The following is a 22,515-nucleotide window of genomic DNA, read 5'->3' as shown; positions in this document are numbered from 1 at the left end:
ATAGCTCAATTTCGTTTCTTTTTATGGCTGAGTAATATTCCATTGTATATATGTGCCACATCTTCTTTATCCATTCATCTGATGATGGACACTTAGGTTGTTTCCATGTCCTGGCTATTGTAAATAGAGCTGCAATGAACATTTTGGTACATGACTCTTTTTGAACTATGGTTTTCTCAGGGTATATGCCCAGTAGTGGGATTTCTGGGTCATATGGTAGTTCTATTTGTAGGTTTTTTTTTTTTTTTTTTGCAGTACGCGGGCCTCTCACTGCTGTGGCCTCTCCCGTTGCGGAGCACAGGCTCTGGACGTGCAGGCTCAGCGGCCATGGCTCACGGGCCCAGCCGCTCCGCGGCATGTGGGATCTTCCCAGTCCGGGGCACGAACACGTGTCCCCTGCATTGGCAGGCGGACTCTTAACCACTGTGTCACCAGGGAAGCTCTATTTGTAGTTTTTTAAGGAACCTCCATACTGTTCTCCATAGTGGTTGTACCAATTCACATTCCCACCAGCAGTGCAAGAGTGTTCCCTTTTCTCCACACCCTCTCCAGTATTTATTGTTTCTAGATTTTTTGATGATGGCCATTCTGACTGGTGTGAGATGATATCACATTGTAGTTTTGATTTGCATTTCTCTTATGATTAATGATGTTGAGCATTCTTTCATGTGTTTGTTGGCAGTCTGTATATCTTCTTTGGAGAAATGTCTATTTACATGGTCTTCCCATTTTTTGGATTAGGTTGTTTGTTTTTTGGATATTGAGCTGCATGACCTGCTTTTAAATTTTGGAGACTAATCCTTTGTCAGTTGCTTCATTTGCAAATATTTTCTCCCATTCTGAGGGTTGTCTTTTGGTCTTGTTTATGGTTTCCTTTGCTGTGCAAAAGCTTTGCAGTTTCATTAGGTCCCATTTGTTTATTTTTGTTTTTATTTCCATTTCTCTAGGAGGTGGGTCAAAAAGGATCTTGCTGTGATTTATGTCATAGAGTGTTCTGCCTATGTTTTCCCCTGAGAGTTTGATAGTTTCTGGCCTTACATTTAGGTCTTTAATCCATTTTGAGCGTATTTTTGTGTATGGTGTTAGAGAGTGATCTAATCTCATACTTTTACATGTACCTGTCCAGTTTTCCCAGCGCCACTTATTGAAGAGGCTGTCCTTTCTCCACTGTACATTCCTGCCTCCTTTATCAAAGATAAGGTGACCATATGTGCGTGGGTTTATCTCTGGGCTTTCTATCCTGTTCCATTGATATATCTTTCTGTTTTTGTGCCAGTACCATACTGTCTTGATTACTGTAGCTTTGTAGTATAGTCTGAAGTCAGGGAGCCGGATTCCTCCAACTCCGTTTTTCGTTCTCAAGATTGCTTTGGCTATTTGGGGGCTTTTGTGTTTCCATACAAGTTGTGAAATTTTTTTTTCTAGTTCTGTGAAAAATGCCAGTGGTAGTTTGATAGAGATTGCATTGAATCTGTAGATTGCTTTGGGTAGTAGAGTCATTTTCACAATGTTGATTCTTCCAATCCAAGAACATGGTATATCTCTCCATCTATTTGTATCATCCTTAATTTCTTTCATCAGTGTCTTATAATTTTCTGCATACAGGTCTTTTGTGTCCTTAGGTAGGTTTATTCCTACATATTTTATTCTTTTTGTTGCAGTGGTAAATGGGCATGTTTTCTTGATTTCACTTTCAGATTTTTCATCATTAGTGTATTGGAATGCCAGAGATTTCTGTGCAATAATTTTGTATCCTGCTACTTTACCAAATTCATTGATTAGCTCTAGTAGTTTTCTGGTAGCATCTTTAGGATTCTCTATGTATAGTATCATGTCATCTGCAAACAGTGACAGTTTTACTTCTTTTCCGATTTGGATTCCTTTTTTTTCTTTTCTTCTCTGATTGCTGTGGCTAAAACTTCCAAAACTATGTTGAATAAGAGTGGTGAGAGTGGGCAACCTTGTCTTGTTCCTGATCTTAGTGGAAATGGTTTCAGTTTTTCACCATTGAGGACGATGTTGTCTGTGGGTTTGTCATATATGGCCTTTATTATGTTGAGGAAATTTCCCTCTATGCCTTCTTTCTGGAGGGTTTTTATCATAAATGGGTGTTGAATTTTGTCAAAAGCTTTCTCTGCATCTATTGAGATGACCATATCATTTTTATTCTTCAGTTTGTTAATATGGTGTATCACATTGATTGATTTGCATATATTGAAGAACCCTTGCATTCCTGGAATAAACCCCACTTGTTCATGGTGTATGATCCTTTTAATGTGCTATTGGATTTTGTTTGCTAGTAGTTTGTTGAGGATTTTTGCATCTATGTTCATCAGTGATACTGGCCTGTAGTTTTCTTTCTTTGTGACATCCTTGTCTGGTTTTGGTATCAGGGTGATGTTGGCCTCCTAGAATGAGTTTGGGAGTGTTCCTCCCTCTACTATATTTTGGAAGAGTTTGAGAAGGATAGGTTTTAGCTCTTCTCTAAATGTTTGATAGAATTCGCCTGTGAAGCCATCTGGTCCTGGGCTTTTGTTTGTTGGAAGATTTTTAATTACAGTTTCAATTTCAGTGCTTGTGATTGGTCTATTCATATTTTCTATTTCTTCCTGATTCAGTCTTGGCAACTTGTGCATTTCTAAGAATTTGTCCATTTCTTCTAGGTTGTCCATTTTATTGGCATAGAGTTGCTTGTAGTAATCTCTCATGATCTTTTGTATTTCTGCAGTGTCAGTTGTTACTTCTCCTTTTTCATTTCTAATTCTATTGATTTGAGTCTTCTCCCTTTTTTTCTTGATGAGTCTGGCTAATGGTTTATCAATTTTGTTTATCTTCTCAAAGAACCAGCTTTTAGTTTTATTGATCTTTGCTATCGTTTCCTTCATTTCTTTTTCATTTATTTCTGATCTGATCTTTATGATTTCTTTCCTTCTGCTAACTTTGGGGTTTTTTTGTTCTTCTTTCTCTAATTGCTTTAGGTGCAAGGTTAGGTTGTTTATTCGAGATGTTTCCTGATTTCCTAAGGTAGGATTGTATTGCTATAAACTTCCTTCTTAGAACTGCTTTTGCTGCATCCCATGGGTTTTGTGTCGTCGTGTCTCCATTGTCATTTGTTTCTAGGTATTTTTTGATTTCCTCTTTGATTTCTTCAGTGATCACTTCATTATTAAGTAGTGTATTGTTTAGCCTCCATGTGTTTGAGTTTCTTACAGATCTTTTCCTGTAATTGATATCTAGTCTTATAGCGTTGTGGGGGGAAAAGATACTTGATACAATTTCAATTTTCTTAAATTTACTTTATTTGTGACCCAAGATATGATCTATCCTGGAGAATGTTCCATGAGCACTTGAGAAAAATGTGTATTCTGTTGTTTATGGATGGAATGTCCTATAAAAATCAATTAAGTCCATATTGTTTAATATATCATTTAAAGCTTGTGTTTCCTTATTTATTTTCATTTTGGATGATCTGTTCATTGGTGAAAGTGGGGTTTTAAAGTCCCCTACCTGAATGTGTTACTGTCGATTTCCCCTTTTATGGCTGTTAGTATTTGCCTTATGTATTGAGGTGCTCCTATGTTGGGTGCATAAATATTTACAGTTGTTTTATTTTCCTCTTGGATCGACCCCTTGATCATTATGTAGTGTCCTTCTTTGTCTCTTCTAATAGTCTTTATTTTAAAGTCTATTTTGTCTGATATGAGAATTGCTACTCCAACTTTCTTTTGGTTTCCATTGGCATGGAATATCTTTTTCCATCCCCTCACTTTCAGTCTCTATGTTTCTCTAGGTCTGAAGTGGGTCTCTTGTAGACAGCATATATGGGTCTTGTTTTTGTATCCATTCAGCCAGTTTGTGTCTTTTGGTGGGAGCATTTAATCCATTTACATTTAAGGTAATTATCGATATGTATGTTCCTATTCCCATTTTCTTAATTGTTTTGGGTTTGTTATTATAGGTCTTTTCCTTCTCTTGCGTTTCTTGCCTAGAGAAGATCCTTTAGCATTTGTTGTAAAGCTGGTTGGGTGATGCTGGTTTTTTTAACTTTTAAGACTTTTATTATTTTGGTTGAACTCAACAACAAAATTCAGGCAGTAAATTGTCAAAAGAACATACATTTTACTTGCAAGAAATATAGGGGGATTCAATGAGTAGATCATCAGTTTCAAAGCTAAACATATTTTGTCGTAAATTGTGAAGATAAGGGAAAGGAGCTATTGTTTATTGAACATCTATCATCTCAAAGCCTTTTACATCCATTTCTTATTGTTTCCAGGGCAAGGAGTACATTTCTTTCGTGGTTTTATACTAGTGGTTCTGAACCCTTGGCCACCCCTCAGAATTACAGTGTAGCTCTTTAAAAAATATTGATGCCCAGGATCCATCCCAGACTAAAAGAATTAGAATCTCTGAGTTTGGGGCCCAGGCAGTGGTATTTTTTAAAAAGCTTCCTGAGCAAGCCTAATATGCAATGAGGATTGAGAACCACTGGTTTGGAAGTTCTATGGCATTGGGGTTCCAGCCTGTTCTCCCACAATAGATGCCTCACATCTTCTGTCTCAAGAATATTGCATTTCCTATAATCCCTGAGTGTGTTGAGTTTCCCATTTTTGTGCCTTTGTCGGGTCTTTTACCAGGAGTGCTTTCCCCTGCATTCTTGGTCTGAGGAGCACCTCCCCAACTCTCTGTAATCCTATAGTCAGACGGCTGCTGTTATACCTTGTACATATATCTATTATTGGATTTTCAAATATTTTGTAATAATTTGTGTAGCAGCTCCCCATTTTGACTGTGAGTTTCTTGGGTGTAGGGGCCATGTCTGACTGTTCTGTGTATCCCCAGAGCCTGGTGTATTTCCTGAGGTATGGTCAGTGCTCCATAAAGGTTGAGTGGATTGTAACTTGTCCTTTAGTTTTCACAATAAAGCTACAGAGTGTGTATTATTATTTTTGGTCTTTTAGAGACAAGGACTTTCAGTTCAGAGACATTAAACAATTTGCCCTAGTTTGTTCCACTAATAAATGGAACACCCAGAATTCAAACCCAGTTCTGCCTGGCTTTAAAGGCTATGCTTTTTGTTTTGTTTCATTTTGTTTCAAAATGTCCTGTTGCTGGACACTGTTTGGTTCTTGCAATACTAAATATAGAAGGTTGGATTTTAAGAGCCTTTTGGTTAAAGGTAATATGTAAATTAAATGCAATATATGATACAGATTATGACAACTATGGACATGATTGAGTTGACCACATGAAAAGAGGGAGGCATTTAACATAGAGTCATAGATATACAATTATGAATAGAAAACACTAATGCATTTACATATGTATTGTGCTAATTTATGTATTAGGTAGATCTATTTGGTAGAATCCTGTGTTAAAAAAAGCCATTGTTACACAATTCTGCTTCAGTAAGTTCCATATCGTGAGTAACAGACAGGGGAAAGCAATATTGTTGATGTGGCTACAGGAAATTCTAGAATGAGGAATCTTAATAGGTTGTAGTATCAGTCTTTTTGAACTGTTTTGTCAGAAGTCCACATAAGGCAATGGAGTAATTACAGTCAGGTTATGGTGACTCTTCAGTTGCCTTGTCTGATGTAGAAGACCAGGGAAAATATTTAAAAGTAATTATTGGTATTTTGTTTTTTACTGAGCTCAAAGTATTGGATACCAGGAATTACACTTGTATATTTTAAAAAACTAAATAGAAGCAATCAAATGGCAAAGAAGAATTTAGGATGCAGAACAGCTAAATATTCTGTTACATACATTGAAGACTTCGTTTTAATTATGTTAATTTTCAGAATTATCCTGTTGTATAATACTGTTTGACTGGTAATACTCCCACGCCACTGATATTCATTGATTCATTATTCAGGTTGGGCTTAATTAAAAACCCAAACTACCTGTCTTTCTCCTTGTGTCAAAGTTCTGATTCTACCATGACAGTTTTAGTGTCATCTTTGCTTTAAAAAAAGGTTATAAGGACTTCCCTGGCCGTCCAGTGGTTAAGACTTCGCCTTCCAATGCAGGGGGTGTGGGTTCGATACCTGGTCGGGGAGCTAAGATCCCACATGCCTGGCAGCTAGAAAAAAAAGCCAAAAACGTAAAACAGAAGCAACATTGTAAAAAATTCAATGAAGACTTTAAAAATGGTCCACATCAACAATAAAATCTTTAAAAAAAAGAAAAGGTTGTAAGTAAGACAAGCTTGAAAAATTCATTTATATCTGCTCTTTGTAATATGTAGGGTTGCTCTAGTTCATGGCTCTAGGAGATGTGAGGAGAAAAAGACAGGTTGTCAAGAAGCAAAATGCATAAGGAGCTTGAGGGTTATATTAACTTCACACTTAAATTTCAGCTGTTGCCCATGGATAATAAACAGGCCTCAATCTGGGGATTGTATCAGGTTCTTCTGGTCCTAAAATTCTGATTCATTTTTGAAATTTAAATTATCCTTATGTAATTATATTGATTTATTAAGTTTTCTTGCCATCTCGATAGTTATTTTATATTTTTGCCTTTTTCTCCCTCAGTCTTTTTTCACAGCTATGATCAAAATCAGCCTCACTGCTTAAAACACACACACTTTACCATACCTGTGTAATTTGTTTCCTTAAAAAATGGATTTCCATGTGTATTGTAAAGTATAATGCTTAATTTCTAAGGTTGTGCTTTGTGTCAGATGTGATAATGTTATTGACTTTTCTGATGAAGTCAGAGTTCCAAAGATTGTTTTTCGTGGTTTGATTTTCTTCTAAATGCTCTAGAAGTGCTCTTTAGAACCCAGTAAAACCTGCAAGCCACCTCCAAACTGCAGAATGATAGCAAAGATGAAGCATGATGGAAGAGGCCTGCCAGGAGGTGAAATGCTGCCCTACTACCAAACAGGGTGATTTGGAAATGACATTTACTCACATGCCTCAGTTTCCTTATTTGTAAAATAAGGATGTGTATTATATGAGCTCTAGGTTATTCTAGGGTAACAAAGCATTTGGTTAATAGATTTTAAAATCACAAGTCATTCTTATATAGTAATTTGAAAAAATACATTTCTGCAAAATAATAATAATTTTCAAATGTCTCTAAGAGCCATTACTACCTTTTAATCTTCTTAATAATCTTCTTAATAAAAATAATCTTCTTAATAAATATTAGATATCAAATAATAACTAATATTAGTTAATAAATATTAGAATTTGGGGGGTCAATATATGTTAGGCACTCCCCCACCAAAATAAAGAGGAAAATCCTGATTAGACTAGTTCTCTCTTCTTAAACATTTTCTTTTCTTTTGAGCTAAGAAGGTAAGGTCTAAGATTAAGGTGTTGAATAATAAGCTGGATTGTTAATTGCATGAGTTCAGTGTAATTCTACTTAATTTATAATTTCTCCAAGATAACGTAAAGAAGTAAATATGTTTCTTCTCTTCAGCCTACTTGTTAAGTCAGACATTTGGGGATGGCAGGTGCCTGAATGGTAGATGACCATCCAGAATGCAAGGAAACCAAGCTAACATGTATTTTCATGATTACTACTGCAAATTTGTTTTGGCTGGGAAGTCCTATGTTTGGAGTTTGATCCTTTTGCCTTCATGAGTGTCAGTTCTACTGGTGCAGGTGCCTTGGTTTTAACCCAGCCACGGAGGAAAATGACATTGAACACTGATGCAATCCACTCGTTATTGGAGTTGCTTTTCTAAATGTTCAGGGACATTGCCAGTGATGCTGTATTAGTTTCCCATTGCTGCTGTAACACGTTATACCACAAACTTAATGTCATAAAACAACTAAAATGAATTTTCTTACAGTTCTAGAGATCAGAAGCCTGAATTAGGTCTTAAAAGGCTAAAATGAAGGTGTTCTCAGGGCTGTGCTCCTTTTGGGGGCTTTAGGGGAAAATTGTTCCTTGTTTTTTCCGGTTTCTGGGGGCTGCCAACATTCCTTGGCATGTGGCCTTTTCCTAACCTCATTTTAATCTCTACTTCCATCATCACATCTCCTTCTCTGACTCCGATCCTTATAAGACTCTGGTGACTACCTTGGGTCCACCTGGATAATCCAGTATACTCTCCCCATCTCAGGGTCCCTAACTTTATCACATCGGCAAAGTCCTTTTTGCTGTGTGAGGTAACACGTTCACAAGTTCCAGAGATTAGAGTGTGGTCATCTTTGGAGCCGTCAGTCTGTCTGCCATAGATCCCTTCTAATTCTCCAGATGTCATCTCCTCAGAGAGGCCTCCATACCACCTAGAACGCTGTCTACCCTGGTTACCTGTTTACCCTGTTTTATTAAATCTGAGAACAGTGTATTTATATTCTAAGTTTATTTTTCATCTAATTGGTCATTTTCTGTCATTTTATTTGTCACTTTCTATCTCCTTCCACTAGAAGATAAGCCCCACTAGAGCGGAAACATGATCAGTCTTCTTCATCTTGCCCCCCAAATCAGAAGAGTTCCCAGCACTTGGTAGACTCTCAGAAGATGTTTGTTGAATGAATCAATCTGTATACAGTCTAAGGAAGCCTTCCTTACATTAAAACAATATTAATATAATCCCGTTCCTATTACTATCAATAATGCAAACATTTTTCACTAATGGCAGTTAAACATGCTGTCAATAGATTTTCTGTTGAATTTACATAATGGGTTTCTCCTTGGGACATGGATGAGATCAATAAAGTAAAATACCAGTTGTAAACTGAAGCTGCAGGAAAAAGAAAATATAAGAATTAGACAGAATTAATGCAAACAGTAAATATCTTGCTAAAAAAGAATAGTAATGTTATTTTGATCCAGGCTGTAATTATGATGCCGTGATGAATAACATGTGTCCTCTGCCATGTTCACAATAAATGCTGAGAAAGAATGGAGGAGAGAGAGGTTCTTTTTAATTGAGACAGAGCTTTCCCCAGGCTGTTCCCCAAACATGGTTGTTAGCACTTCAGGAAACTCAAAGAGCTTTTAGAGAAAAGAAATTATCCATTGGGGTAGCATTAAGAACAACTTGATGGAAGGATGGCATTTCTGTAAGCAGGTAATTTATAGCTGTGTAATTGTTGTTCATGTGTGCATCCAGGTGATTGATCAAACAAACCCTCAAATGAGTCAGTCAGTCAGGAAATACTTACTGAATACCTGATGCTGGTCAGTACTGAGGCCCTCATATCAAAATGAACCGTATTGAGGAAGAGGAGAGAAGGAAGCTAGAAGGGTTTGGGAAGACTTCCTGGGAGAGGAAAGTTTGGATTGAATTGTGTCCCCTCCAGAATTTATATATTGAAGCCCTAATGCTAATGGGACTGTATTTGGTGACAGTCTTTAAAGAGGTAATTAGATTAAATGAAGTTGTAAGGGTGGATGCTAATCCAATATGACTGATATCCTTAGGGGAGAGAGAGAGAGAGAGACACCTGGGGTACACATGCATAGAGAGGAAACCATGTGGCCATCTGCAAGCCAAGGAGAGAGGCCTCAGGAGAAACCAAATCTGCCAACACCTTGAGCTTGGACTTCCAGCCTCCCGAACTGTGAGAAAGCAAATTTCTGTTGTTTACGTCATCCGGTCTGTGGTACTTTCTTATGGTAGCCCGGGTAGACTAATACAAAAAGGAACTTGATCTAAGTCTTGAAGGATGAATAGGGCCATTTCTGGGAAATGGCCATGGTGAAGATCACTACCCCAGGGTCTGGTTTGGAAAAGCACAAGTGATGAATGAAAGCTATAGAAAGAGTTGGAATGCACATAGTTTGTGGAATTAAAGAGTAGAAGAGAGAACTGAGTGTGAATGGGATATGGGTGGGTCCTTGGGAACTTGTGTGCTGTTATGTCTGGGGTGGGGGGAGGTGATTGTGGAGGATCTTGATATGCAGAGAGAGAAAGTTTGTATTTGATGTAGTAGAAAATACAGGACTTACATTTGGGGTTTTGATAAGGAGTCAGTTTTAGGTAAATCAGGGAGGATATGAACTGTGGCAGATATGAAATGAAGAGTAAAGTGTGGATCCAAGAACCATCATAAAAAGAAAAAAGAAGCCAGAATTTGGTGATAACCTGGGTGTTAATTGGGAAGAGTGAGGAGTTAGGGTTGGATGTTTAATGAGGCTGAGAAGTATCCAGATAGTTCTTCATTCTTGCGGTTTCACGAGGATTGGAATGTGTTAGCAACTGAGGTGTGGCATTCTCCCACTCCCACTTATTTCAAAGATTTTTAAATGGAAAGGTTATCCTTTGTTTCCAGAAAGCTTTATGATTATTAAGCACTCTCCTTTCTCCTGATACCATAGGTTAATGAGTGTGAAAATCCTAGGTATGATTGAGGTGCCCTTTGTGCCCCACAGAATCCTACAATGTCCCTTCCTAAGATGCGCTGGTTCTCGGGGAGCAGCACGACCATCTGCCTCACTTGCTACATAAATACAGTTGCTCAGATGGTTTATATCTCTAAAATAGTGTATGTTTGCTTTTCTCACTGCAGGAATTATACATGTTTATTGTAGAAATTTTGGATACTATAGACAAATATGAACCAAAAAATCAAATAATTTATAGTTCTACTGCTCAGGTATAGCTACTGTTAATATGGGAAGTTAAAATAAATAGTTCTGCTTCCTTCCTCCTTTCTTTTAAGTTATTACATGTGGTTATTCAATACGCTAATATTAATGTTATTGGTAACACTGTATGTTTTTTAGAGTCCCTTGTGATTTTCTCTGGGAGTCCCTAGATTGGCATAGGAAGTAGTGATTTTTTTCCCAATAAACTTTTGATGGGTGATGTTTGCAGTAGATGGGCAGAGGCTCAGTTTTTCTCTTAGGAAATTGTGGAAACCTCTATGAAATTACATTTGGTAAATTAGAACTGAACTATTACTTCGAAAGTATGTATTTGAGATAGGATGAAAAGGGTTTTTTAGACGTTTAGATGTCTTCCTTGTAAATAGATCACATTCATCATCTTAATTTACTCTTGTATTGAACATATTTTTCCCTATTTCTTTTTTAATGTACAAAGCTTAATTTTAAAGGAGTCAGTCATCTAAAACAGAATGAAATGTAGTTCAGTCTTCTTGGAAATGAAATGTTTAACCACTTGAGATAAAGCAGAAAGGGAGGGTACTTGCCCTCCTTGATTAAGTGGTACTTTACTTCAGATTAGTGAATAGCTTCTAAGAAGGTGCAAATTTTACTCTGTTTTTATTTAATTTCTATGTTGAACTGTTTTTCTAATTTATATTATAAAACTTTCAAATGATCATGAGAAGTGCTTATCATTTGATCTCTATGGCTGAATAATAAATACCTTTTATCTTTCTGATATTGCAGTTGACTCACGTTGACCAGGCAAGCTTCCTGCTGGGTGCCTTTGGAACATCCTTTATTCTTGATGTCCTGCTAAATCAGTAAGTTTTCCTTGAGCTGCACTCACTGTTTTCAGATACACATTGAATCCAGTTTCTTATCCTGCTGTAAAATTTTTTTTCTTAGTATATTTTACTTTGTTTTCTAATATCAGTTAAATACTATATTTAAAACTATTGTATCTACTGACTGTAAGTTATAAAGTCTGGTAAATAACAGAAAATGGGTATCCGCTTGAAACTGAACAACTGTAACAGCTTTAAGAATGTAAAATTGAGGGAAAGATTTACTCCAGTATTTTGCATAAAGATATAGATGACCTAAGTTCCTATGAATGACAATAAATTATGAAAATAATACTTTGAGTATTAAAACATCTTTCTTAAGAACAGCAGAAAAGGTAAGTTACCCTTTTTGCTCAGTGAGTCAGGGGACTGGTTGCATGATAGTGTGATTCCAAATAATGCCATTAGATGCTTTGATTTGGGAGTTGAGTTTTGTAAGGTTTAAGGTACTGGAATTATTCTGTAAATACTATATAATTTTGGAAATTGTCATTACCTAGAATTTTAGGTTTGGGATAGTAGAATTTTAAGTTTGGGAGTGGCTTTTGATACATCACTGGATTTAATCTCTTCCCTCTGGGTTAGTATCTAAGAAGTCTTACAGGACATTTGGTTGTCTATTCACTTTTTAAAAAAAGCATTAGTATCCCACTTCTTTTCCTGGGCAAGCAGGAAGAGACCAGGGCTCTGTCAGCCAGTGTTTCTGAGCTGAGCAGCACTGGACCACAGCTTTGCTGAAATCAGCTATGCAACAACTTAGGAAGAAAGTTTGAGGCCAGGTGGACAGTATGGTAGACCGAGAGTGAGAAGTAGAGCCTAGTTTGTCTGCAGTGGGGAATCAGCCAGGTGGAAGACTCTGAGTTAATTAAGAAAAGGATGCAAGAGGCAGTTCTTAGAGCTGTACTATCTGGGTAGGTAGCCACTAGCCTCTTGCGGCTGTTTAAATTAAAATTAAATAATTAAAATAAAATAAAAAATTCTGTTTCTTAGTTGCATGAACCGCATTTCAAATGCTCAGTAGCCATGTGTAGTTAGTGGTTACCTTATAGGACAAGGCAGAACATTTCCAACATTGCAGAAAGTTCTGTTGCACAGTGCTGGTTTGGAGATTTCCTTTGAGGAAAGGGCACATGTGCACTGTTAAGATTATTGAGCGAGGTCAATCAGTATTCAGGAGAATTCACTTCTTCCTTTTAGATTTTAGTCTATGTTTAATAGATTAATTTAATAATTAATTTTACTAGTATCCTAATTTTTCTGGAATTTATTTACAAAGTTGTCATCATACCATAGTTATTGTTTTAGTGTTTAAGTTATATATTAGTTTATTTTTTAATTAAGCTGCCTTGTAGGTAGGTACATTTTGTAAGTAGTGCTTCCCTCTCCCCACATTTTTGTTTCACAAACAATTTAAATACTGAAAAGCATGTGTTAGATGGCAGTCTGTTATTTGGGTGATCTAACAATGGAAGTGTTTTGTTCTTTGATCATGCACATTTAAAAAATGTAACATAAGTTGTATTTCTACAATACTCATTAAAATAGTTTCTTTCTTATTTTTAAAATTTATGGTTTGGAACATAAATATTAGATGTTTTATACCACACTGTATTTTACCCTAATTTCATAGGGCGTGAATAAGATTGTGTTAATATGATCTGTATCTTAGATTCTTGCTTGATGTAAATACCCTAAAATTTACATGTTTGTATGACTCATTTCAGTTTTTCAGCAATTTTAATGTCATAAAGTTTTAAAAAACTCATTATGAAGGAATGCATGCTCCTTTGAAAAATAGTGAAAGAGTAGAAAAACAATCTCATATAATTCTACCACTTAGACACTGATTGCCCTGTTTTAAGTTGTAACCCTCTCTGTGCTCACTTTCCCATACACCCTACTACCTATTCTCCCTTGTGTAATTTTTAAAATATTATCACAATTTAATATAAACGTTGACTCATGAAATTGCCATTTTTGCAGGTCAAAAATTTGATGACCATCATTGTCATATGGTCAACTAATTCTCTGTATTTTAATTTTTAATTTATTTAAAAAATTTTTTAATTTATTATTTTTTTGTGTTTTTCCTCCATCTAGAATTTAAGCTCATTGAGGGCTGAGATGTTTTTTTGTTTATTGTTGTATCCTTAGCCCAGAATAGGCACTAAATTCTAGGTTGGGAAGTCATATTGACTTAGAAACTAAAGGCTGGAATAGGCCAGGAGACAGAGGAGATGATGGATGAGGGTGGAGGCTGTCAACTGGGGAAGAGTGAAGCAGCAAAAAAGAAAGAGGGCAAATGTTTGGGGCTGGCTTCTAAAAAAGCTGAGCGTACACATCTAGGTATGATTTGGAAAGTCAGGTTCCTAGGTCTCTATTTCAATGACTCCTTTCCATTCCTTCAAATCATGGTTCTGCTAGATATCCGCTGCCTTGTTTTCTGGTTTCTGACATTTGTAATGCCTTGACTTTCAGTACCCCAAAGAAGAAAGGATATTTATTCATTCTGCCCAAGCCATCTCACTTCCTCTGGAGGAATCCAAGCACTATAGTTTTCTGTTCCTGAAGGGGAGACACATATGGCCATACTTATCAGAGCATGAAGCTTAGAATACTAAGGGTGAAGCAAAATTTCTTTCTAGATACTGGCAAGAACCTCCCTTCTTCTTATTGCAGTACAAAGAAGCTCCATTCTTCTTATTGCAGTACAAAGGATAAAATAATAGCATAAATAGAGATTTCCTGGGCTGAGAAATATGCAAAGTTTTTTGTTTTTGTTTTTTGGCCTGGGATCTATATTAAACATAGATGTCAGGTATCTATTTTCTTTATGCTTTATGGTCTAGGATGATTTGATACAAAGGTTTTTTTCTTATTTTTATGGAGAATGTTTTTATTTCATGGTTTCACTTTATATATTGTCTAGTGGTTATATTGGTTAAGGAGCAGAAAGATGAAAAATCGATGATGCTCTTTAAGTTTTCCTTCCTTCTTTCCTCCGTCCCTCCCTCGCTCCTTCCCTCCCTCCCTCTGTTCCTTCCTTCCTTTCTTTTTTTTCCTCACTCATATGCTTACTAACATTTATTTAATGTAGTTTGTTGATTGGTTTTTTTTTACTTTTTCTTCTTAAAACGATTTTTTTTATTGAGGTATAGCTGATTTACAATATTATAGTCGTTTCAGGTGTACAACATAGTGATTCAAAACTATACTCCATTTAATGTTATTATAAAATAATGACTACACTCCTTGTGCTGTACAGTATATCCTTGTAGATTACTAATTTTATACATAGTCATTTTTACCTCTTAATCCTCTACCCCTGTGTTGCCCCTCCCCGCTTCTTCCCTAGCCCCACTGGAAACCACTAGTTTGTTCTGTATATCTGTGAGTCTGTTTCTGTTTTGACACATTGATTCATTTATTTTATTTTCTGGTTCCACATATAAATGACAACATAAAGTATTCATCTTTGTCTGACTTATTTCACTAAGCATAATACCCTCTAGGTCCATCCATGTTGTGGAAAATGCAAAATTTCATCCTTTGTATCTGGTAGGTTGGTTATGTTTCCCAGTGTTAGAGAAGTGGCCTGTTGTAGGAGATATCTTATACGTTCCAGCAGGTCTGCTCACCAGAGCTATGTACTCTAGGGGTTCTCCCTATGTGGGCTCTGTGGGTCCTTCTGTTGTGGTGGGTGGACTACTGTGGACGTGCTGGTCGGCATGGCTGGCCCCCTGTTCAGCTGGTTGTCAGGCCCTGCCTTGTGTGGAGGCTGCTGGCCACTGGTTGGTAGGGCTGCGTAATGACAAGGCTGGCTGTGGAACCCCAGCGAGTCCCAGGGCTAGTGCTGGCTCACTGGTGGGTGGAGCTGGATCCTGGGGACTCTGACTGAAGGGCCCTGGGGGTCCCAAAGCTAGTGGGTGGGGCTAGATCCCAGGGCCACTGGCTGAGGTGCCCAAGGTGTCCCAAATCTGGAATTGACCTGTTGCTGGGCAGGGTCTAGTCCTGGGGTCTCTGGCTGCAGGGTCTGGGGCTCCCAGAGCTGGTGTTGGATCACTGTTGGGTGGGGCCAGTTCCTGATACAGCTGGCTGCAGGGTCCAGGGTATCCCGAAGTTGTGTCTCCCTGCTGAAGAATGGGGTCAGATCCTGGGGCAACTGGCTGAGGGCCCCGAGGTGTCTCAGGGTTGGGGCTGGCCTGCTGGTGAGAGGACTGGGCCCTGCCATGGCAGGCTGCAGGGCTACAGTTGTTTGGGGACAGATGTCCACCTGCTGGTGGGTGAGGCTGGTAGCAAGGCTAGAACTGGCTGGCTGATGGGCAGGGCTATAGCCCAGGGGGTTCTGGGATTGGTGCCTGTACACTGCAGGTGGAGCAGGCTCCCCATGTCTCTATCTGAAGGACCCTGGGGGGTCCCAGATCTAGTGTTTGCACCCTGGTGTGTGGGGCCACGTCCTGGAATCTATGATGGATAGGGCTGTATCCAGGATTGGCTATGGGCTCAGCAGGTGTTCAGGCAGCTGGCCTGCTGGTGGTGGCTCTGTGTCTCCTCCCAGCTAGTCGCTTGGCTTGAGATATCTCAGTACTGGTGCCTGCAGGCTGGTGAGTGGGGACGGGGCTGGTTCTTGGAGCTAATAAGCTAGAGGGAGGGTTCCAGAATGGTGCCCGCCAGCACCAGTGTCTCCGTGGTAGAACGAGCTCCCCAAAATGGCTGCCGCCCATGTCTCGGTCTCCAGTTTCCTCCTGCCTCTCTGGAACACTTTCCAGTATCAGCAGGTGGGTCTGCCACAGGTTCCTTTCAAATGGCTACTTCTGCCCTGAGTCCTAGAGTATGTGAGATTTTGTGTGTACCCTTTAAGAGTGGAGTCTCTATTTCCCACAGCCCTCTGGCTCCCCCAAAAGTAATACCTGCTGGCCTTTAAAGCCAAACATTCTGGGGGCTCATTTTCCTGGCACTGGACCCTTGGGCTGGGGAGCACAATGTAGGGCTCCAACCCCCCACCCCTTGGGAAGAATCCCTGCAGTTATAGCTATTCTCCCGTTTGTGGCTCGCCCACCCATTGGTATGGGTCTGGACTCTTTTGCAATTTTGCCCCTCCTGTCTTGCTGTGGTTCCTTCTTTCTCTCTTCAGCCATAGAAGGTCTTTTCTGATAGGCTCTGGTCTTTCACATTGGTAGTTTCTTGTATATAAATTTATTTTCATATTTTGGCTGCATTGGGTCTTTGTTGCTAGGTGCGGGCTTTCTCTAGTTGTGGCAAGTGGGAGCTACTCTTCATTGCAGTGCGCAGGCTTCTCATTGCAGTGGTTTCTCTTTGTTGTGGAGCATGGGCTCTAGGCGTGCACGCTTCAGTAGTGTGGCATGCAGGCTCAGTAGTTGTGGCTTGTGGGCTCTAGAGCACAGGCTCAGTAGTTGTGGCACACGGGCTTAGTTGCTCCACGGCTTGTGGGATCTTCCCGGATGAGGGCACGAACCCATGTCCCCTGCATTGGCAGGTGGATTCTTAAACACTGCACCACCAGGGAAGCCCAGTTTCTTGAAAACAGTTGTCATATTGGTGTGAGAGACCCTGAGAGAAGGTGAGCGCGGGGTCTTCCTACTTCACCATCTCGGGAACTCTTTAACCTAAGCTTTTTTCCTTATGAAGCAATTTATAGGGCTATGGAACAGGTACAGTTTTTTGTCTTGTTTGAAACTGGAGACAAATTAAGTAAGTCCTTGTGTAGCTGGATTCCAGTTGCAGGATGGATCCAATAATACATATTTTTAGATTGGAAGGAAGGAAAAGTATTATATAATATTCCTTCTGAATGTTCAGTAAACAAGGTTATCTGTAACCAAATTATATACTAATTCAACCTTTAGGTTGTAACTTGTACAGGAGGCAGATAAAGACTATGGGATGATTAAAAATGAAAAGCACAGCCAGTTCCTGTGTTATTAAGACTATGAAGGGTGGGAAGCAGTTCTCAACTCCTTCAAGGGGTCACACAGGTGTGAAATTTCACTCTTTGGGACAGATATGTTAATAAAACCAATCATATGGCCTGGCCTGGTCAAACTAGTCCTGCGGCCACATTGGATCGTTCTAGAGGTCAAGAACTGGTGTTATACTTTATTGTGAAAGATTCCTCAGAAGTAAAAGGCTCAAGAGGGCAGACAGCAGGAGCGAGAAGAACTACAATCCTGCAGCCTGTGGAACGAAAACCACATTCACAGAAAGACAGACAAAACGAAAAGACAAAGGACTGTGTACCAGATGAAGGAAGAAGATAAAACCCCAGAAAAACAACTAAATGAAGTGGAGATAGGCAATCTTCCAGAAAAAGAATTTAGAATAATGATAGTGAAGATAATCCAGGACCTCGGAAAAAGAATGGAGGCAAAGATCGAGAAGATGCAAGAAATGTTTAACAAAGACCTAGAAGAATTAAAGAACAAACACCAAGAAGAATTAAAGAACAAACAAACAGAGATGAACAATACAATAACTGAAATGAAAAATACACTAGAAGGAATCAATAGCAGAATAACTGAGGCAGAAGAATGGATAAGTGACCTGGAAGACAGAATGGTGGAATTCACTGCCATGGAACAGAATAAAAAAAAAAAAAAGGAAATGAAGACAGTCTAAGAGACCTCTCAGACAACATTAAACGAAACAACATTTGCATTATAGGGGTCCCAGAAGGGAATAGAGAGAGAAAGGACCAGAGAAAATCTTTGAAGAGATTATAGTTGAAAACTTCTGTAAAATGGGAAAGGAAATAGCCACCCAAGTCCAGGAAGTGCAGAGAGTCCCAGGCAGGATAAACCCAAGGAGAAACACGCCGAGACACATAGTAATCAAATTGACAAAAAATAAAGACTAAGAAAAATTATTAAAAACAACAAGGGAAAAACGACAAATAACATACAAGGGAACTCCCATAAGGTTAACAGCAGAAATTCTACAAGCCAGAGATAGTGGCACGATATATTTAAGGTGATAAAGGGAAGAACCTATAGCTAAGATTACTCTACCCAGCAAGGGTCTCATTCAGATTCGTTGGAGAAATCAAAAGCTTTACAGACAACCAAAAGCTAAAAGAATTCAGCACCACCAAACTAGCTCTACAGCAAATGCTAAGGGAACGACTCTAAGTGGGAAACACAGAGAAGAAAAGGATCTACAAAAACAAACCCAAAACAATTAAGAAAATGGTCATAGGAACATACATATAGATAATTACCTTAAATGTGAATGGATTAAATGCTCCAACAAAAAGACACAGGCTCTCTGAATGGATACAAAAACAAGACCCATATATATGCTGTCTACAAAAGACCCACTTCAGACCTAGGGACACATACAGACTGAAAGTGAGGGGATGGAAAAAGATATTCCATGCAAATGGAAATCAAAAGAAAGCTGGAGTAGCCATACTCGTATCAGGTAAAATAGACTTTAAAATAAAGAATGTTACAAGAGACAAGGAAGGACACTACATAATGATCAAGGGATCAATCCAAGAAGAAGTTATAACAATTATAAATATATATGCACCCAGCATAGGAGCACCTCAACACATAAGACAAATGCTAAGAGCCATAATAGAGGAAATCAACACTAACACAATAATAGTGGGGGACTTTAACACCTCACTTACACCAATGGACAGATTATCAAAACAGAAAATTAATAAGTAAACACAAGCTTTAAGTGACACAGTGGACCAGGTAGATTTAATTGATATTTATAGGACATTCCATCTGAAAACAGCAGATTACACTTTCTTCTCAAGTGCACATGGAACATTCTCTGGAATAGATCACATCTTGGGTCACAAATCAAGCCTTGGTAAATTTAAGAAAACTGAAATCATATCAAGCATATTTTCCGACCACAACGCTATGAGATTAGGAATCAATTACAGGGAAAAAACCGTAAAAAAACACAAACACATGGAGGCTAATTAATACTTTACTGAATAACCAAGAGATCACTGAAGAAATCAAAGAGGAAGTCAAAAAACACCTAGAGACAAATGACAACAAAGATATGATGATCCAAGACCTATGGGATGCAGCAAAAGCAGTTCTAAGAGGGAAGTTTATAGCAATACAAGCCTACCTGAAGAAACAAGAAAAATCTCAAAAAACGATCTAACCTTACACCTAAAGGAAATAGAGAAACAAGAACAAACAAAACCCAAAGTTAGTAGAAGGAAAGAAATCATAAAAATCAGAGCAGAAATAAATGAAATAGAAACCAAGAAAACAATAGCAAAGATCAATAAAACTAAAAGCTGGTTCTTTGAGAAGATAAACAAAATTGATAAACCATTAGCCAGACTCATCAAGAAAAAGAGGGAGAGGACTTAAATCAATAAAATTAGAAATGAAAAAGAAGTTACAACAGACACTGCAGAAGTACAAAGCATCCTAAGAGATTACTACAGGCAACTCTATGCCAATAAAATGGACAACCTGGAAGAAATGGCAAATTCTTAGAAAAGTATAACCTTCCAAGACTGAACCAGGAAGAAGTAGAAAATATGAACAGACTGATCACAAGTAATGAAAGTGAAACTGTGATTAAAAATCTTCCAACAGGGCTTCCCTGGTGGCGCAGTGGTTGAGAATCTGCCTGCTAATGCAGGAGACACGGGTTTGAGCCCTGGTCTGGGAGGATCCCACATGCCACGGAGGAACTAGCCACAACTACTGAGCCTGCGCATCTGTAGCCTGTGCTCCACAACAAGAGAGTCCGCGATAGTGAGAGGCCCGTGCACCGTGATGAAGAGTGGCCCCCGCTCGCCACAACTAGAGAAAGCCCTCGCACAGAAACGAAGACCCAACACAGCAAAAATAAATAAATTAATTAATAAACTCCTACCCACAACATCTTCTTAAAAAAAAAAAATAATCTTCCAACAAACAGAAGTCCAGGACCAGGTGGTTTCACAGGCGAGAAGAGCTAACAACTGTCCTTCTCAAACTTTCAAAAAATTGCAGAGGAAGGAACACTCCTAAACTCATTCTACGAGGCCACCATCACCCTGATACCAAAACCAGACAAAGATACTACAAAATAAAGAAAATTACGGGCCAATATCACTGATGAATATAGATGCAAAAACCCTCAACAAAATACTACCAAACAGATTCCAGCAACACATTAAAAGGATCCTACACCATGATCAAGTGGGATTTATCCCAGTGATGCAAGGATTCTTCAATATATGCAAGTCAATCAGTGTGATACACCATATTAACGAATTGAAGAACAAAAACTATATGATCATCTTAATAGATGCAGAAAAAGCTTTTGACAAAATTCAACACCATTTATGATAAAAACTCTCCAGAAAGTGGGAATAGAGGGAACCTACCTCAACATAATAAAGGCCATATACGACAGACCCACAGCAAACATCATTCTCAATGGTGAAAAACTGAAAGCATTTCCTCTAAGATCAGGAACAAGACAAGGATGTCCACTCTCACCACTATTATTCAACAAAGTTTTGGAAGTCCTAGCCACGGCAATCGGGGAAGAAAAAGAAATAAAATAATATAAATTGGAAAAGAAATAAAACTGTCACTGTTTGCAGATGACATGATACTATTCATAGATAACCCTAAAGATGTCACCGGAAAACTACTAGAGCTAATCAATGAATTTGGTAAAGTTGCAGGATACAAAATTAATGCACAGATATCTCTTGCATTCCTGTACACTAACAATGAAAGATATGAAAGAGAAATTAAGGAAACAATCCCATTCACCATGGCAACAAAAAAATAAAATACCTAGGAATAAACCTAGCTAAGGAGGTAAAAGACCTGTACTCAGAAAACTATAAGACACTGGTGAAAGAAATCAAAGATGACACAAACAGATGGACAGATATACCATGTTCTTGGATTGGAAGAATCAATACTGTGAAAATGACTATACTACCCAAAGCAATCTACAAATTCAATGCAATCCCTATCAAATTACCAATGAGATTTTTTACAGAACTAGAAAAAAAAATCTTAAAATTTGTATGGAGACACAAAAGACCCCAAAGAGCCAAAGCAATCTTGAGGGAAAAAAACAGAGCTGGAGGAATCAGACTCCCCAACTTTAAACTATACTACAAGGCTACAGTAATCAAGACAATATGGTACTGGCACAAAAACCTGAATATAGATGAATGGAAATGGATAGAAAGCCCAGAGATAAACCCACACACCTATGATCAACTAATCTATGACAAAGGAGGCAAGGATATACAATGGAGAAGACAGTCTCTTCAATAAGTGGTGCTGGGAAAACTAGACAGCTACATGTAAAAGAATGAAATTAGAACACTCCCTAACACCATACACAAAAATAAACTCTAAATGGATTAAAGACCTAAGTGTAAGACCAGACACTATAAAACTCTTAGAGGAAAACATAGGAAGAACACTCTTTGACATAAATCACAGCAAGATCTTTTCGACTCACCTCCTAGAATAATGGAAATAAAAAGAAAAATAAACAAATCTGACCTAATGAAACTTAAAAGCTTTTGCACAGTAAAGGAAACTATAAACAAGACGGAAAGAGAATTCTCAGAATGGGAGACAACATTTGCCAATGAATCAATGGACTAAGGATTAATCTCCAAAATATATAAACATCTCATGCAGCTCAATATTAAGAAAACAAACAACCCCATCCAAAAATGGGCAGAAGACCTAAATAGACATTTCTCCAAAGAAGACATACAAATGGCCAAGAGGCACATGAAAAGCTGCTCAGCATCACTAATTGTTAGAGAAATGCAAATCAAAACTACAGTGAGGTATCACCTCACACTGGTTAGAATGGGCATCATCAGAAAATCTATAAACAACAAATGGTGAAGAGGGTGTGGATTGTTGGTGGGAATGTAAATTGATACAGCCACTATGGAGAACGGTATGAAGGTTCCTTGAAAAACTAAAAATAGAATTACCATACGATCCAGCAATCCCACTGCTGGGCATATACTCAGAGAAAACCATAATTCCAAAAGACGCATGCACCCTAATGTTCATTGCAGCACTATTTACAATAGCCAGTCATGGAA

General features: G+C 38.3%; 1 protein-coding gene across 14 annotated transcripts in view; it reads left to right on the top strand.

Moving 5' to 3' along the window:
- The window catches only part of ADAM22 (ADAM metallopeptidase domain 22), a 242,542-nt gene that overhangs the window by 27,167 nt on the left and 192,860 nt on the right, over positions 1 to 22,515 (top strand). For all 14 annotated transcript variants that reach the window (XR_013829883.1, XM_079932236.1, XM_079932235.1 and 11 more), the window contains exon 3: positions 11,326 to 11,402. Coding sequence is in view for 13 of the 14 variants with exons in the window: in XM_079932236.1 (XP_079788362.1) it covers positions 11,326 to 11,402 (77 nt within the window). In the remaining variant the exon portion in view is untranslated. The remainder of the gene's footprint in view (positions 1 to 11,325; positions 11,403 to 22,515) is intronic.

Source organism: Stenella coeruleoalba, assembly GCF_951394435.1.
Source record: "Stenella coeruleoalba genome assembly, chromosome: 9".
Lineage (NCBI taxonomy): Eukaryota > Metazoa > Chordata > Mammalia > Artiodactyla > Delphinidae > Stenella > Stenella coeruleoalba.
The sequence above is the reverse complement of the archived record's forward strand: the minus strand, read 5'-3'. Positions and strand labels throughout refer to the sequence as shown.